This window comes from Perognathus longimembris, chromosome 17 (assembly GCF_023159225.1).
Source record: "Perognathus longimembris pacificus isolate PPM17 chromosome 17, ASM2315922v1, whole genome shotgun sequence".
NCBI lineage: Eukaryota > Metazoa > Chordata > Mammalia > Rodentia > Heteromyidae > Perognathus > Perognathus longimembris.
Window position 1 is genome coordinate 38,229,472 of NC_063177.1, and position 17,124 is coordinate 38,246,595.

Genomic DNA, 17,124 nt, shown 5'->3' on the forward strand with positions numbered 1-17,124 from the left:
ACACCTGGCAATTCTATAGTCATCCAACATAGTGTATCTTGACTAGTGTCTTCATCTGTTTCAAGAGAGCATCGTTTTCCTGTGGAGAATCACTCAACCATTCCTACAGAGCAAGGTTCCAATTCCTGATTGCCTGGGAAGGAGGTCTCTTGGTGATCTGGATGCAACCAGTTTCATTCATCTCCTGTCCTGTGCCTCCTGGATCTGCGTTACTTATCCCAGCCACGCTGCAGCACTGGCCATCCTCCACCCCCTTCCCTGGCATGTCCACCCACTGCCCGTTTGTGGTTGGGGTTCCAGCTCCTTTGCTTGTCTGTGTGTCAGGCCTGATGGAGGAAAGACCCCAGGGTTCACCTGTACCTAGTTTTCCTCTGGGGCACATGGGAGCTTGAATTCTCTTATTCCCTTGCTGTAAGGCCTGGTGTTACCTAACCTTTACTTTCTAACCTCAAGATCCTCTGTCTGTTTCCCTATCTGAGGAATTGAGAAAGTGTGTTCCCCGTGCTACTGTTGCTCATGCTTTTTCTCTTCTTTTTATTTATTTTGTTGGGGCCTAGACTCTGTCTCTGAGCTTTTTTGCTCAAGTCTAGTGCTCTACTACTTTGAGCCACAGCATCACTTTTAGGTTTTTTTTTTGGGTTAATTGGAGATAAGAGTCTCTGCTTTCCTGCCTTGGCTGGCCTTGAACTGTGATCCTGAGATCTCAGTGTCCTGAGTAGCTAGAATTATAGGCATAAACCATAGACACCCAGCTATTTTTTTTAAACAAGTCACTTGGAATTTCTCACTGTAAAAGCATAAAGTTGCACTTCTGGAAGAGCAAGTCTGGGGAAAATAGAGAATTCTTTTTATAGTTTTGTTTTGGACAGAGCCTTCTGGGGAAGGGGCTATTTCAAGACAGGAGATGATAGCTTTGGGGACCACGTGAAACTAGTACCTAAGGGAGAGTTGGGGAACATGTGTCTCTGTGGAGCCAGCGGGGGCTCCAGAAATTGCAATGCTCCAGCCATTGATGGATGTCATCTGTAATGGTGGGCCCATAAAGTTGCATTGGAGTTGGAGACTTCCTACCTCCTAGTGATGCTGTAGCCACCCAGAATGAAAGCAGTGCAAACCTTGTGATGCTGGTGTCAGCAAACCTCCTGTGCTGCCAGTCACATAAACGATAGCACATATCACTGTGTATAGCCAAGAATATTTGAAAATGGTCATCAACTTGTCACTACTTATGCATTTACTATAGTTGATGTGTTTGTTTTGAGACAGAGTCTTGCTATGTAGCCAAGGCTGTCCTAAGACTTGTGATCCTCCTGCCTCAGTCTTCCCAAGTACTGGGATCATAGGCATGAGCCACCATACTGGTATATACTATATATTTTTTAAAATCATCATAAAAAAGCTTAGGTGGTACACACCTGTAATCTTGGCACTTGGGAGGCTGAGACAGGAAGATCAGCCATATAGCAAGACCTTGTCTCAAAAGGAAAACAAAATAACACCAAAACCAAACCAAACAAACAAGAACTCCTACAAAGCGAGATGTTAGGGAAGAAGGCTACTTTTCATGTTTATCAAATCTCTTGATTGCATCAAGGTTGAGTGCTTGAGCAATATTACCTAAGTTTGTGTGAGCCTACTCTCTGATATACAATGACAGCATTGCCTAGCAACACACATCACCCAGAATGTATCCCTATAGTCAAGTAACATATGACCCTGCTGAATGCATACCATCAGGAGTGGGAGCCCATGAGTCACAGATGCTTCTTGCAGGTGAGGCCAGTGGCCACCTCTTTTTCATGAGATTCCTCCTTGGTGGGCTGCCAGCATGCATGGCATCGTTTTATGTTGGCTCTTACCAACCAGTGGTAATTACATAATTCTTATGTAACACTAAGTGTTTAAATGACTGGCGTCTTGTGGACTGAATGAATCATACCATGAAAATTTTATTTTCTTAACCAGAAAATTAGGGCACTATCAGATTTTACACAGTGAGTTTTAAATGATTTAATCCCAAAGTACAATTGTCATTTGAGTGCTTGACATCCCAGGGGAATAGGTCTAGGTGAAAAAGTGAAAATCTCGGTTATGCAGAAGTAAAGTGTTTCAGCATGGTTTGAGATGCCATGCTTTACAATGGCTGAAATTCTTTGTGCCTTATATATTATAATTTAGTCTTGGTTTATCATCATCAAGGAATTTGTTGTGTGTTCCAGATTCATATCAATAATTTTGGTTTGTAATTTCCCAGCAATCTTCAAACATCTATGACCTGATGTGCAAATAGAAATATATAGTTCTAAAGTAGAAATGTATTTAATGGCTTTAGAATGTTAGGTGTTTTAAATTACTATTGGAAAATAGAAAGGAAAGTCATTTGGCTTGTACAAGTCAACTATGGCTAGAAACAAACAAACAAACAAACAAATGTGACTCTTTCAACCTAATACCAGGTCAAATTTGAAATTTTGAATTTAGTATTATTGGTTTCTTCTCTTCTCTTCTCTTCTCTTCTCTTCTCTCTCCTCTCCTCTCTTTTTTTCTTCTCTCCTCCCCTCTTCTTCTCTTCCTCTCTTTTGTGACAGCAATGGGATACATCAAGTCCTGAGTTTATCAGGGCCTCACACTCTTGCTTAGCAGTTTTGCTCAAGGCTGGCACACTACTACTTGAGCCGCAGCTTCATTTCCAGCTTTTTTTCTGGTTAATTGGAGATAAGAGTCTCTCAGACTTCCTTCTCCAGATGGGCTTAGAACCTTGATCCTCAGATCTCAGCCTCCTGAGTAGCTAGGGTTACAGGCATGAGACACCTGTGCTTGGCTAATTAGCTATTAGTTCAAGGGCTATGAGCCACAGGCTTGTATTTACATGATAAATGAATGGAATATTTGGGTGGTTTTTTTTTTTTGAGATCAGTAAGAAAGTTTTATGGGGACCCAGAATTCACAAATGAGCTTGGAGAAAAGGAAATAATCAATATGCCCAGAGGACTAGAGGAGAAGAATGGTGGGGTATGGACGCCAAAGGATTCCTTTTTCTGGTTTGGATGTCCTTGGTGGGAGCCTCACCTGTGCCTGGGACACAGATGGCTTTGGCTCTTCCCTTTACCGTGCTGGTGGTGCAGCTTCACGCACAACAGTTTTCTACTGGGCAAATCACATAGGCTGTGCATGGCTCACAAGTGTTACTTGACATGGGCATTGTAGAGCATGGGTTACTGGCAAGCCTGGGGGAAAAATCAATTAAAGACTCAGCTTAATAAAGTCATCTTAGGAAAATGTTAACCCAGAATATTAACTTTAGCCCACAAATTATATTCTGCAGAAAACTCTGGCAAAAGTCTCTGACTTAAGCCTGATTTCATTTTCTAGACTCAGAATAGCATTTCAGGTGCACTGGAGCCATGGCTATGAATACTGCATTCTCTTTTTCATGTTGTAAAGTATCAGCTCAGACATGTCCTGATTCCCCTTTGGTGGAAATTAGGAGGAAAAACATACCACAAGCAAGAAATATTAAGATGAAAATATTTCTGCTATAGGACTTCCAAAGTCTTAGAACTTCTCCATTGTCATGTGTTAAGTCTCAGCCACTTTACCTCTGTTAAGTTTTTGCATCTTTACAAATAATCTGTTTGCAAAAAGTAAATTTTGTTTTTGTGGTATTGGGGTTTTAACTTCAGGCTTCTCATTTGCTAGGCAGACACTCAACTGCTGTGTCACCCTCCCAGCCATTTAGTTATTTTTCTAATAGAGTTGCACTTTTGTCAGGCTGGCCTGATCTTTGATTTACTTATTTATATATTCAGTATAAGTGGCATGCCAGGCAGAGACTACCACACCCAGGTTATTGATAAAGATGGGGGCCTCAAACTGTGATCCTCTGATCTCTGCCTCCTAAGTAGACAGGAGTACAGATGTGAGCCACTCACTGTGCCCTTTGGCTTTTCCTTAAAAAATATTTATTTTCTAAACACATTAGGTAGGCTTGACTTTGGGGAGACCTTGGGGAAACAAGATTCTCCTACATCAGGTCTTTGTTGAGTTTCCACGAGTAATCATGGAACTTGCCTGCTGTCCTCGCTGTCCAGCAGGCCTCGGTACGTGTTGATCTCACACTCGAGTCGGGCTTTTGTGTCCAGCAGCACCTCGTATTCCTGGTTCTGCCTCTCCAGGTCACAGCGGATCTCAGCCAGCTGGTTCTCCACGTTGTCAATCAGGCATTGCATCTGGGCCAACTGGGTGCTGTATTGGGCCTCGGTTTCTGCTACTGTACATTCCAGAGATTCCATCTGTAAGAGGAAGACATAGTCTAACAAACCCCTCAGCATAGCCCCTGGGTCTAGTTGGCCAATTTGCAAACCCTCACTGTAGCCTTTGCTAGCTCTGTGAACTTAGGAAAAGGACTCAGCTTCTCTGAGCTTCACTTTTATTCTACATTTAATGGGGGTGAAAATTTCCCATCTCATAGTATCAAGTGCATGAATATTTGGAGAGCACTTAGAGCAGTGCCTAGAAAATTCTGAAGTACTGTAAACATGGCCAGCTGTTAGTTTCACCAATGTGTCTACAGCTATCTATCACTTACTTGTGTAGCTTAAAGATTGATTGCATTTGGGAGGAACCCGAGTCTGGGTTTCTGGCATGCAGTGTCCAGTATGGTCTAGTTGTAAGCAAAGAGGGTTTGGAGTAGCATTTAGATTCAGCTTCTATTTTATTTCTTAGAATTATAGGCCCATTTGCAAATTACTTAACCTGAGTCCTGTGTGTGAAATAATGTTAGCAAAGGTGACCACCATCTAAAGTTGGATTTAAATTGAATTGTGATGGATGCTCGGCTGTTCTTCATTTAGGAGTTCCAGGATTGACTATGGTCCATGCCGTGGTGTCTGACCTTGAATGCATGATTCTTATTCTCTATGTGTAGCAGGGTGCAGTAAAGGGTCGGGTTGAGATATGGGTCCTGGAAACTTTGATAGTTGTAGGATATAGTGTTTGAATACAATTCTTTGTTTTAGATGTGAAAGATAATTGAGACCATCATTGTACTGTAGAGGCTGCTCTCTCACTTGGCCTCCCTCCTTCCTTTTCCTGTTTCTGGAGTGTTTCAGGATCATACTCAGCCCCAGGAGAGAAGGTAAGGCACCCAAGAAGGATATCACTGTGAATCACTTGGATCACAGTGGGGATCACTGTGGATCTGTAAAGTGACTTAGGAAAGGCAAGAAAATATCACCTTTGTAACTTGGAAATTCAAACCTGCCCCCATGAACTGTGGGCCTCCCCCCCAACCCTGAGCCTGTGGAAAGTGTCTGGGGTGGTCAAGTTGAACCTGGGTTGGCTTGACGCACCAGGTTTTGCTGTGCCTGGAGCTCAATTTCCAGGGTGTTGGCTGTACGCTTCATCTCCAGCATCTCTGTCTGGCAGCCTTGAAGCTGCTCGGCACTGGATAACTGCTGCTGGTTCAGCTCTTCTGTCTGAAACATAGGTCGCATTAGAGAGCTCAAGGAAGGCTCATATCCCAAAGCCTGTCCTCCTTTCTGCTGCAGTTGCTTACCTGAGCAGCAAACCATTCTTCCGCATCCCTGCGGTTGTTGGCCAGCACCGTTTCGTACTGACATCGCATCTCCTCCAGGACCTTGTTGAGGTCCATGGTGGGGGCTGTGTCCAGCTCCACGCTGAGTCGGTCTCCAAGCTGCTCACGAAGCACATTGACCTCCTGAGAGGGGAAAATGTCAGTGTGACAACCAACAGCATCTCATTTTATTTTTTGAAGGGAGTTGTGGGTGAACATAGGGAATTTTGATTCAGATTGCCTATGCTAAACCGCCTGTTACCATTGAGAAGATTCTCAGTTTCTTCATCTGTGCAATGGGCAGAGTAACTTTACCTTTCCAAGAGGGCTCTTGTGAGGTGTAGAAAAGTAAATATTAATGTAAAGAACATAACTGAGCACGGTGGCTCATCCATACAATCCTAGCTACTTGGGAGGCTGAGACCCAAGGATCATGGTTTGAAACCATTCCATGTAGGAAAACCCACGAGACTCTTATCTCCCATTAACCAGCAAAAAGCCAGATATAGAGCTGTGGCTGGAGTGGTAGAGCACCAGCCTTGAGCAGAGAAGATCAGGGACAATGCTCAGGCCTTTCCTAAGTTCAAGCCCCAGTACTGGCATTAAAAAAAAAAAAAAAAAAAGCAAAAACCAAAAACTTAAAAAAAGTCCTGACAAGGGCTGGGGATATGGCCTAGTGGCAAGAGTGCTTGCCTCCTATACATGAGGCCCTGGGTTCAATTCCCCAGCACCACATATACAGAAAATGGCCAGAAGTGGCGCTGTGGCTGAGGTGGCAGAGTGCTAGCCTTGAGCAAAAAGAAGCCAGGGACAGTGTTCAGGCCCTGAGTCCAAGCCCCAGGACTGGCCAAAAAAAAAAAAAAAGATTGGGCTGGGGATATAGCCTAGTGGCAAGAGTGCCTGCCTTGGATACACGAGGCCCTAGGTTCGATTCCCCAGCACCACATATACAGAAAACGGCCAGAAGCGGTGCTGTGGCTCAAGTGGCAGAGTGCTAGCCTTGAGTGGGAAGAAGCCAGGGACAGTGCTCAGGCCCTGAGTCCAAGGCCCAGGACTGGCCAAAAAAAAAAAAAAAAAAAAAGTCCTGACACTAAGATATTAATAGGATTAGCTATTATTTTAATCAACCACTGTGCAAAGAGAAAAATATACTTTATTTCAATGTATAAATGTACTTTACAAAAATCACTTTATAAATATGCCCCCACTTTTTCATACTCCAGTTTCCTTAATATGGGATACTTGTATACTTAATATTTTTATAATTTTTAAGCAGCCCACAAAATGCAGAAGCTTTAATAGCAAAGGCCCCAAATATTGCTAAAATCTTTATTTTCCTTTTCCAAAGGACTTCGCTGTGTGCATCAGCTCAGTTTTTATACTTGGTGGATAAGAGTTGCTGGCAAAAATAAGCCAAGCACAGCCATTTTTGGAGTTCCTCACCCCTCCCTACAATGGCAAGGGCAGAGCATGGCTTCTTTCTCTGTTCTGGCCCCAGGTTGTGGTGCATACAATAACAGGCAATGTGCAGCACAGCTGCCTTCAGGCTGTGTGGGGCCTGGAGGAGGTTTACTCCAGCTGCAGCAACATCTGCCCAGGTCCAATCTGCACATATGGAATCCACCAGCTAAACTTTCTTACTCCTAATGTCCCTAGGCACCTGGCCCCATGGCTTACCTCTTCGTGGCTCTTCTTAAGGCAGAGGAGATCGTCCTTCAGAGACTCCACATGGGCCTCCAGGTCAGATTTGCACAGGGTCAGCTCACTCAGGATCCCACGGAGGCCACTGATGTCTGACTCCACCAGCTGGTGAAGGGACAACTCGCTCTCGTACCTTTCAGGGCAAGAGAGACATAGTGCTTGCTTTGCTACACAGAGTGCTGGGGGAGGGGATGGGGGACATTGGCGAGTGACATAAGGGCCCAGGGAGCCCCGTGCCACAATTTCCTTGACATTCTAGACAAATGTGCATTCAGGCTTCCTCCCCCTACCCCCGAATTTTTAGTTTAAAAAAATGTTATGTAATTGGAGTGGCTCAAGTGGTAGAGTGCCAGGCTTGACCTTGAGCATAAAAGCTAAGGGACAGCACCCAGGCCCCCAGGATAGGTACAAATAAAGTTATGTAGAGAATATTTGGGGTGAGAGAAACATTATTTTCGTAAATATAAATTATTTTAAATTAAAATAATACTTACTTTGACCTAAAGTCATCAGCTGCGAGTTTGCAGTTGTCAAGCTGAACAGCGAGTCTAGAATTCTCTGCCTTCGTGCATAAGATCTGAGAGAGAAGTTATTATGTAAATAAATGATTCTTTTTTTTTTTTTGGCCAGTCCTGGGCCTTGGACTCAGGGCCTGAGTACTGTCCCTGGCTTCTTCCCGCTCAAGGCTAGCACTCTGCCACTTGAGCCACAGCGCCGCTTCTGGCCGTTTTCTGTATATGTGGTGCTGGGGAATCGAACCTAGGGCCTCGTGTATCCGAGGCAGGCACTCTTGCCACTAGGCTATATCCCCAGCCCAAATAAATGATTCTTAAAAATAAACAAACCTACAAATTTAAGCCTTTAAAGCCACGCCTTTAGGTATCTTACCAAGGCCTTTGTAAGAAAACATAAAATTATTTCCAGCATGCTGTTCTAGTTGACTATGTTATTTTATGAAGAAAAAAATAAACCCACAGTGCCAATTTAGAAACAAAATACAGAAACAAAAGACTTCATTCTTAAATTGTCTAAGATATTTTTGCAAACTTCTTTGGCAGTTGAATACTGTAAATTTTTCCCCCCACTAATGGTTTGTGTTATGACTATATCCCATGTATGCTAATAGAAAATGATCAGTATAATACAATAATTAAGCCTAGCCCTGGTGATCACAACTGTAATCTGAACTACTCAGGAGGATGAAATCATGTGGATTACAGTTGGAAGCCAGCTTGGGCAGGAAAGTTTGTGAGACTCTTATCAATTAACCATTGAATAGCCAGAAATGGAGGTTGGCTTAAGTGGTAGTTTGTTGGTCTTGAGCAAAAGAGCTAAGAGACAACACCTAGGCCCTGAGTTCAAGGCCCAGTACTGGCATACACACACACACACGCACACACACACACACACACACACACGAATAAATAAAAGAAAGTAAAATAATTAGATGGAATAAAAAGATAACATTCAATATTTGTATGAATACAGTGTTACCTATGAAGGTGATATTAGATAAAATAATAGAGCTTTCTTCCATTCTTTGGATGATAAAATACACAGAGGAATGACTTTTTAAGAGTCACTCAGTCACTAGTAGAGCTTTAGTCCAGTGCCCTCTCCTGCATAGGGCATTAATTAGCCCTTCGAGTTTCCCTAGTAGAGCTTTAGTCCAGTGCCCTCTCCTGCATAGGGCATTAATTAGCCCTTCGAGTTTCCTCTTTCCCTTGGCTTGCGACCACAGAGCAGCCTCTTCTGGCATGAAGAGGGAGGACCTCAGAGAAGGGGAAGGTGGAAGGTGAGGACAATGAGACATGGAACCTTTTGCTGGAGCTCTTCGATGGTGTTGAAGTAGCACTGGTAATCCGGGCACAAGGCCGGGGCCTCGGGCTCGCACTGCTCGCGGATCCTGCACTCCAGCTCCTCATTGGCCTCCTCCAGGCTGTGCACCTTCTCCAGGTAGCTGGCCAGTCTGTCATTTAGGAACTGCATGGTTTCCTTTTCATTGCTGTTGAACGTCCCCTCCTCACACCAAGCACAGCTCCCTACCAGGCAGGGGCTGTGGCAACCACTTCCGGTGTAGTAGCTGGGTGTCAGGCACCCGGAGGTCAAGTGAGACCTGCAGAGGAAGTTCGGGGTCTGACATCGGGATGAAGGATGGGTGCCAGGGGCAGCCTGGACATAGCACTCTGCAGAGCAGCCCTGGGGGACACCTTCCAAAGTCATCCTCTCACAATTGAACCACAGACTGCCAGCTGCTTCCTCTGGTGGCCTTGACTCCCAAGGCTGCTTCTTCCCTCCTGGAACCTTTATATAGCCCCTCCAAATGGGTGCTTATGGGTGATACCGGATGTTTGTTCCATCGCTGTTGGTGTCAGTTTTCCTACAAACATCTCATTAGTGTTATGTACAGACGAAGGAGTTTTATGCCTCATAAAAGATGGCTAACTTCAGGTTACTAAATCAGGACCTAACACCATTCCTTCCCGGGGGTGGGATCAATTGATCACTTCAAAAGAGGGTCATGGCTAGCATTGTTCCTTGGACAGAATAAGGAAAGAGAGAAAAAAATGGAGCCATCAGTAATTATTGTCAGTACAACTCATTACAAACGAGGAAGATCATGTTCCCGCCGATTTTGATCCTGCACATTGACTGCTTGTGTCTACTTCTAAAACTGATGTTAAACTCATGAGGTACTACGTGTTTGTGCCACTACTGATGAGAATGGTTGCCATGCTTTGCAATCTTGTCAGGCTTTTTTGTAATCTTAAAATATGTACTTAATGATAAAGAAACAAGCCATATAGTGGTTTAAATTGTGTGTGTATGCATGTGTATGTGCATGCATCTATGTACATGTGCGTATGTGTGTGCATGCGTGTGTATGCATGTGTGTATATGTATGTACATGTGTGTATGTATACGTGTGTATGTGTGTGTGAGAGAGAGACATAAATCCTTTTGTATAGGTGGATAAACTTACTTTATATTACTATAAGAACAATTTATGCCTGTGAGTCAAAATATAAATTGGTTATCAAGACTTTGCATTGTGATATTCATTTTCTGAAACCATGCTTGTTCATAGTTGGTGTGCCTCATTTATTCAAATCATTTTACTATTTGTATACTTTGAACATTTTTTTTTGTTGCTTGTTTTTTAGGGGAATTAAATCCAGATGCTTAGCACACAGTCTAGCACTGGCTCCACTGAGCTACTCCATCCCTTTTTGCTTTTATTACTTTTGGAATTGGATTTTGCTTTCTGCCTTGCCCGTCCTGGACTGTGGTCTTCCTATTTATGCTTCTCAAGTAGCTGGGATGACAGGTGCACTATCGTGCCCAGCCTTTTAATTAATTGAGATAAGGTCTCACAAATATTTCTTTTCCTAAACTGGCCACAATCTTCTTGATCTTCACCCCCAAGTATTTAGGATTATAGCATGAACCATTGGTGCCTGCATCCTTACTTGTATTTCTGATCCAAGGGAAATACAAATTCTCAGGTATAATCTTTTGAGAAGCCTTCATTGACTATACTTCAGACTTTGAGTGAAGAAGCCTAGCTTCTGAGACTTGGAGTTTGCGTCATGTGTGAATGCCTTAAATTCATGAAAATGAGAAGTATTGAATCATTCTAACCCCAGTTCCACTGGGTAAAATTTCTGGTATAATACCAGGTAGACATGGATGTGAGACATATTTCTACTACTACTGTCCTCTTCCAGCTCCTCCTCTTCCTCCTCCTCCACTTCCTCTTCTTCCTCCTCTGCCTCTACCTCCTCTTCCTCTTCTTTTACCTCCTTTTCCTCCTCCTCCTCTTCTTCCTCTCTTTTTCCTTCTCCTCCTCCTCCTCCTCCTCCTCCTCCTCCTCCTCCTCCTCCTCCTCTCCTCCTCCTCCTCCTCCTCCTCCTCCTCCTCCTCCTCCTCCTCCTCCTCCTCCTCCTCCTCCTCCTCCTCCTCCTTCTCTTTCTTCTTCTTTTTCAGTACTTGGGTTGAATTCAGTACCTCACGCATGCAAGTGCTTTCTGCTACTTGAGCCATGACCTTAGCCTTTTTGCTTATATTTAGATTTTGAGAGATAGGGACTCCCTAACTTTTGCTTGTGTTGGCCTTGAATTAAATGATCCTCCTGCCTTTACCTCCAAGGAGCTGGGATCACCAGCTGGGATTTTTTCTTATAATGCACCCCAATTACAACTTAATTCATTTGCTTGGCTTTAATTGGATGTTTATTTTATTTTTAAAAAGATCAGAGAAAAATTGCCTCCAGAATCTCTTTAAGACTCCTATGTGGGTGGGGGGACACTAATCTGATAAAGCAAAGAAGTTTTATGATCCCAAAGAAAATTCTCTTTACTCACTCTAAGTACCACTTCCTAGGCAGCTACTAACAGAAATGCGACAGTAAAAATCAGAAGAACACACATACATCTAAATGTGTGTAGGTTAAAATAATCTCTTAGGACTTGTTCCTCTCCAGTGATTTCAACACTCATGCAAAAACCTCTTAGAAGGAAGGGCTCATGGCACATTGATGTTGTGCTAAGAACATGAGTCTGAGGACTTGAAACACTTTCAAAGAATTACAAATATCTGAAAGAAAAGTGCAATATTACAACCTAATTAATAAAAAAAGATGTCTTTATCGTCAGTCATAGGGCAATTAAGATCTGCTAGCAAGGCAGGTGCAGTGACATTTGCCTGCAATTTCCATATATAATACACAGGGTAGGAATAGTGCTTTGGGCTTGATTTATAGGCTAGTGTGTTATATAATCAATAGCTGTAGGTTCATTTTAGAACACAAAAACTAACCAGGATTTATTTATTTTTATTTTTTTTTTGAGTGCTGGTCCTGGGTCTTGAGTTCAGGGCCTGAGTTCTGTCCCTGAACTTTTGTGCTTAAAGCTAGCACTACATCACTTGAGACAGAGTGATAGAGTGGTTAATTGGAGATAAGAGTCGCATGACCTTTCCTGCCAGTGCTGGCTTTGAACCTCCATCCTCAGCTCTCAGCCTCTTGAGTAGCTAGGATGACAAGTGTGAGCCACTGGCACCTACCAGGATTCATTTATACAGTATGTCATCCTCAGAAGGAAGCACTGAAAAAAGAGGAAAGTAGACAGATGTGATGACAGGTTATGGTTAAAAAAAAAAAAGATCTGTTTGTTTTGGTTTGTAATATGCTTTTATCGCAGAACCCTCACTCATGACTGCTGCCACCATCATTTTCTAAAAATATAATTCCATTTTATCTTTTCCGTCACTCTGAATTGGTAAAAACCCAAACTCTGTATCTTAGCAAATAGGGCCTTTCTTCATGTGGTGCCCATTTGTCCTTCTAGGCTCACTTGCTGGCCCTGGGTCTCACAAGCTCAGACTCCCATTGTTCTTAAGTTTGAAGGTATTGTGTCTCAGCTATTCCTTTCCTGGATGAACTTGGGTGTCAAGGCCTTAGCTGAAAGGCCTAGGTCCATCTTAGGGGCCTCTGCACAAGATGACAAAGCTGTTGCATTGCTTTAAAATGCATATGTCTTGTTTTCTTATTGCTCTTTTTTAAAAAAAAAATCTTCTTTTTGCGGGGGAAAAGGGAAGTTTTGGGGCTTGAACTCAGAGCTTGGACACTATACCTGAGTTTTGGGCTTGAGGCTAGCACTCTACCACTTGAGCCTCAGCTCCACTCCTGGATTATTTTTTGTTTTTTTTTTTTTTGTGTGTGTGTGCTTAATTGGAGATAAGAGTCTCTCAGACATTCCTATTCAGGCTGGCTATGAACTGCCATCCTCATATCTCAGCCTTTTGAGTAGCTAGGATTAAAATGTGAGCCATTAACACCTATCTGCTCTTTTCTTTCTTTTTTCTTCAGACAATGTCTCTTTTAAAAATTTATTTGTTGTCAAAGTGATGTACAGAGGGGTTACAGTTTCATACGTAAGGTAGTGAGTACATTTATTATCAAACTTGTTATCCTCCCTCTTTTTTCTCCCTCCTTCCCCCCTCCCCAGTTCTCTCCTCACCCAGGTGGTTTACAGCATATTGTCCTGTAAGTATTGCTGTTGCATTGGTTCGCCTCTTACCCTTTGTCTCTCCATTTTGGTGTTACCCTTCCCTAGTTTCGATAAATGTACACACAAATACCCAGGGTACCAAAGTCAGTTACAGTGACATCAGGGGTAAAACCATGGGGAAGAAAGACAAAAGAAAAAGGCATAATTTCATGTGGTGACAATATCTCTTTTTAACCTACATGCACCTTACTTGTCTTCTTGTCTCTAGCCCAAGGGCATAATGTATAATAGTCCCTTAGTAAATATTTGCTAAAAATAAATCCACTTAGCTTAACAGGGACTTTGCTATGGAATACTTTCAGAAAAAAATTAATACAAGGAACACTGGTAGAGGATGAACAGCATTGTGTTCATGGTCACAATATTCTCATTCTAGACTTAACACTGTTACTCACCGGCTGCAATTAGTTTTTATTTAGTTATGCAACACTTTGGGCCTTACTCAGTCTTTACCACAAAGAAGGAAAATATCTGTCTGTTCTACTGCCAAAATATTGTCTCCAAATAATTTCTCCCTCTCTTTTCCTCTCTTCTTCCACTCCTCTCCTCCATTCTCCCTCCCCTCCCCCTTCCTTCTGCTTGAACTGAGGCTTGAACTTACAACCTCATGCTCCTCGCTTGGCATTTTGGCTCACAGCTATAGATCTGCAACTACACCTCTGCTTCTCGCTTTTTAATTAAGGATAAGAGTCTTGTGGCTTGTCCACTTGAGCTAGCTTCTAGCAAAGGTCCTCAGATCTCAGTCTCCTTAGTAGCTAGGGTTATAGACATGAGCCCATTTCATATGTGTGTGATTGAGATAAAGTTTATCTGGACTAAATGTAGTTCTTGTTTGTTCTGGTCCTAGGGTTTGAGTTCTGGGCCTGGCCACTGTCCCTGAGCTTCCTTTTGCTCAAGGTGAGCATTCTACCACTAGAGCCACAGAGCCACTTCTGGCTTTTTGAGTGATTTATTGGAGATAAGAGTGCCATGGAGTTATCTGCTCTGGCTGGCTCTGAACCACAATCCTCAGATCTCAGCCTCCTCAGTAGTTAGGATTACAAGTGTGAGCCACCAGTACCTGGCTTAAATGTGGTTTTAACAAATGCATGCAGCAATGTGACAGTGACATTAAGGAAGACATTAAAATTTTCTTTTACGGTGGAAAGTTCCCTTGTACCTTTTCTCGTTCAGTCCCTATCTTTCTTTCAAAGCCAAATATGGTCCCAATTCCTCTCATTATAGATTATTTACTATTCTTGAATTCCATGAATAAAATCAGTGTGCATAATTATTCACCTCTATTCTTCACTTAACATATTTTTTAATATAATACCTATATTGAGTCTGTGCCTATTCTTTTTTGTTTTTGAATGGCTGAATTTTTTTATTATACAAACATGCCACAATTTGTTTTCTTTTGGATGAACATTTGGATTATAGGAATAACACTTTTATAACATACAAATATTTTCATAGATATGTTTTATTTTCTCTTAGGTACATTACCTAATGGTAGAATTATTGAGTCTCGGAATATATATACATGTACTTTTACAAGAAATTATCAGGCTTTGTCCCTCCTGAAGTAGTGATTTCCATCACAAAATGCTTGCAATAAAGAACTTACAAAGTAGGCAAGGCATATTGGTTTCAGAGGTTTCAGGCCTCAGTGTCTTGGGCATGTTGCTTGGAGCTTGTGGAGTGTTAGAGCACATCTGCTCTGTTTATGGTGGCCAGAAGGAGCAGAGAGAGGGAGGGAGGAAAGAGAAGAAAGAGAGAGTGAGGAGGAGGGAGGGAGAGAGATGCAAGGAAGGAAAGGGAGGGAGTTGCAGAGTTAGAGAGGTCATAGTGTCTCCTTCAAGGGCCTCCCTCCCTCATCCTGATTTCCTTCCCCTAGGCCCCCCCTCCCCTCTTAAAATTTCTACCACCTCCCAATAGCATCCCCAGCTGGGACCAAGTCTTCAACACAGAAGCCTTTGGGAGGCATTTTTAGATCCAAACCATAACAGGAGCTAGATCATTTTATACTGTTGGCAATAATGTAAGAGCCCTTTAGCCCTTTCATCTATCTTCTCTACCCTACTGTGTTGTCAGAAATTATTATTTTAGACTATATTAGTCACCATAAAGTGTTATCTTATCTCTGAGGGCTAATTGTTTCGTGCATCAAATAATCTCTTGTTATATTTTATTTTGCGAAGCAACTACTTAATATTTTGCCCAATTTTCATTATTTTTTTTGTCTTTTTAGTACAAGTCCTTTATCAGATGTTTGCATCTTAAGTATGTGTTCCCTGACTGGGCTGGCTTTGGATAGTGATTTTCTGACCTCCACCTTCTAGAAAGCTGAGATCATGAAGTATGCACCATCATGTCCAGTTCTTGGCATTCCTTTCCCTTACTTCTTTCTCTAGTTTGGGTGGAACTGGTGTTTGAACTCAGGGCCACATGCCTTGAGCCACAGTAGCCAATTTTTGCTTTAATTATTTTCTTCCTTTTTTGCTTTAGTTGTTTTTCAGATAGGTTCACATACATTTTGTCTGGGATCTGTCTCAGACCAAAACAGTCCTACCTGAGTAGCTGGGATTATAGATATATACCACAATGCCTGGCTATTTTTTCTTTAAAAAATTAGGAGTTAAGCACATTTAATGAATTCATAGAAATGAATTATAGACATTGGTGCTATTCCAGAAACATGAAGTTTATTAGGATGAGTGTGAAGTTCTTCAATTTGCAGAAAGATACCACCCAAGCCTGGAAACAGAATTCCCAAACATCTAAAGAAAAGTACCCTTTCATATGAAGAAAAGAAACCACTTTGGGAAACATACAGGCAGCTGCCAATTGAAATGACATTGGCTACAGATAATAGCTACCTAGCCATGGAAAGTCTCTCTTTTTTTTAAAGATTTTTTTTTTGGAGGGGTAGCCACAGAGTTAGTGACATCCATGTTCCAACTTCTAGAAGAGCATCCTCTAGGTCTAGGTGCTGACGCAGGTGTGCAAGAAAGCTCTGGATGGCTCTCTCCATGTCAGGTACTGAGCAGAGGGGGCCATTGTGAAGCAGGTGAACATTGAACAGAGTCCCTGGGTCGACCAGTATCCACTCAGAGCCAAGAAGTCAGGGCTCAGCAGCAGCGGGGGAGGCAGGGCTCACAGCAGGGCTGGGTGTAGGTGGTGAGGTTGAGGGTCTCCAGGTTGGGGGTGGGCAGGCTGGAGCTGAGCAGGAAGCAGCTGGGTACACAGGGCTGAGGGATGTGGCAGGGTGGGGGGCAGTTGTCACAGCAGGTGGGCTCCAGTTGCCAAATGGTGTGTGGGCAGGTGCTGGGCAGGCAGACTCCACAGCGGCAGGACTTGTCAGAGGAGCAGATGGTGGTGGCGGGGCCGGTGGGGACACTGCAGCAGCAGCGGGGGACACAGCAAGCCATGGTGACTGGGAGGAGTTGGGGTGGCTTTTGGCTCCTTGGAAGGGTGATGTTTCTGAGGTTCCAATGTCTGCTCTTTCTTTGAGGCTCTTATATACCCTCCCCAGTGGGTGTGGGCCCAACCCGGAGGCTTCTTTCCTGGTTCTTGTTTGTGTTGGTGTTCACATTATCTAATTGGTCTGACATTTAGATGCTTGTGAAGAGTCTCTGTTCTTCTAATTAACTTTTATTTGAGTTCATTGCTAAATGTGCCCTGATTACTCTTGCAATTTGTCACGGACACAAGCTTTATGAGGTGTTGCTGAGGGCTTCTCCTATGACGATTAGGCCACCAGCCCTGCTGGGGACGATGACAGGACTGTCATTG

General features: G+C 43.0%; 2 protein-coding genes across 2 annotated transcripts; both read right to left on the reverse strand.

The window, feature by feature from the left end:
* Positions 1-4,058: 4,058 nt before the first annotated feature.
* On the reverse strand, positions 4,059-9,499 carry Krt40 (keratin 40). The gene is made up of 6 exons (XM_048366850.1): positions 9,095-9,499; positions 7,771-7,853; positions 7,253-7,409; positions 5,558-5,719; positions 5,352-5,477; positions 4,059-4,292 (listed from the first exon to the last, which is right to left on the reverse strand). The coding sequence occupies exons 1-6, from the start codon at positions 9,497-9,499 to the stop codon at positions 4,059-4,061; spliced, it is 1,167 nt and encodes a 388-aa protein (XP_048222807.1).
* Positions 9,500-16,460: 6,961 nt separating this feature from the next.
* On the reverse strand, positions 16,461-16,760 carry LOC125365350 (keratin-associated protein 3-3-like). The gene has a single exon (XM_048365356.1). The coding sequence runs from the start codon at positions 16,758-16,760 to the stop codon at positions 16,461-16,463; it is 300 nt and encodes a 99-aa protein (XP_048221313.1).
* Between the last annotated feature and the right edge of the window lie 364 nt (positions 16,761-17,124).

Bases quoted from the DNA above. Each gene is read 5' to 3' on its own strand.
- Krt40 (XM_048366850.1), bottom strand. From the start codon at position 9,499: ATGACTTTGGAAGGTGTCCCCCAGGGCTGCTCTGCAGAGTGCTATGTC. The intron at 7,410-7,770 runs GTAAGTATTATT...TTGCCCTGAAAG, and splicing joins GCTGATGACTTTAGGTCAAA to GTACGAGAGCGAGTTGTCCC. The intron at 4,293-5,351 runs GTGCGTCAAGCC...TTCCTCTTACAG, and splicing joins TCCAGGCACAGCAAAACCTG to ATGGAATCTCTGGAATGTAC.
- LOC125365350 (XM_048365356.1), bottom strand. From the start codon at position 16,760: ATGGCTTGCTGTGTCCCCCGCTGCTGCTGCAGTGTCCCCACCGGCCCC.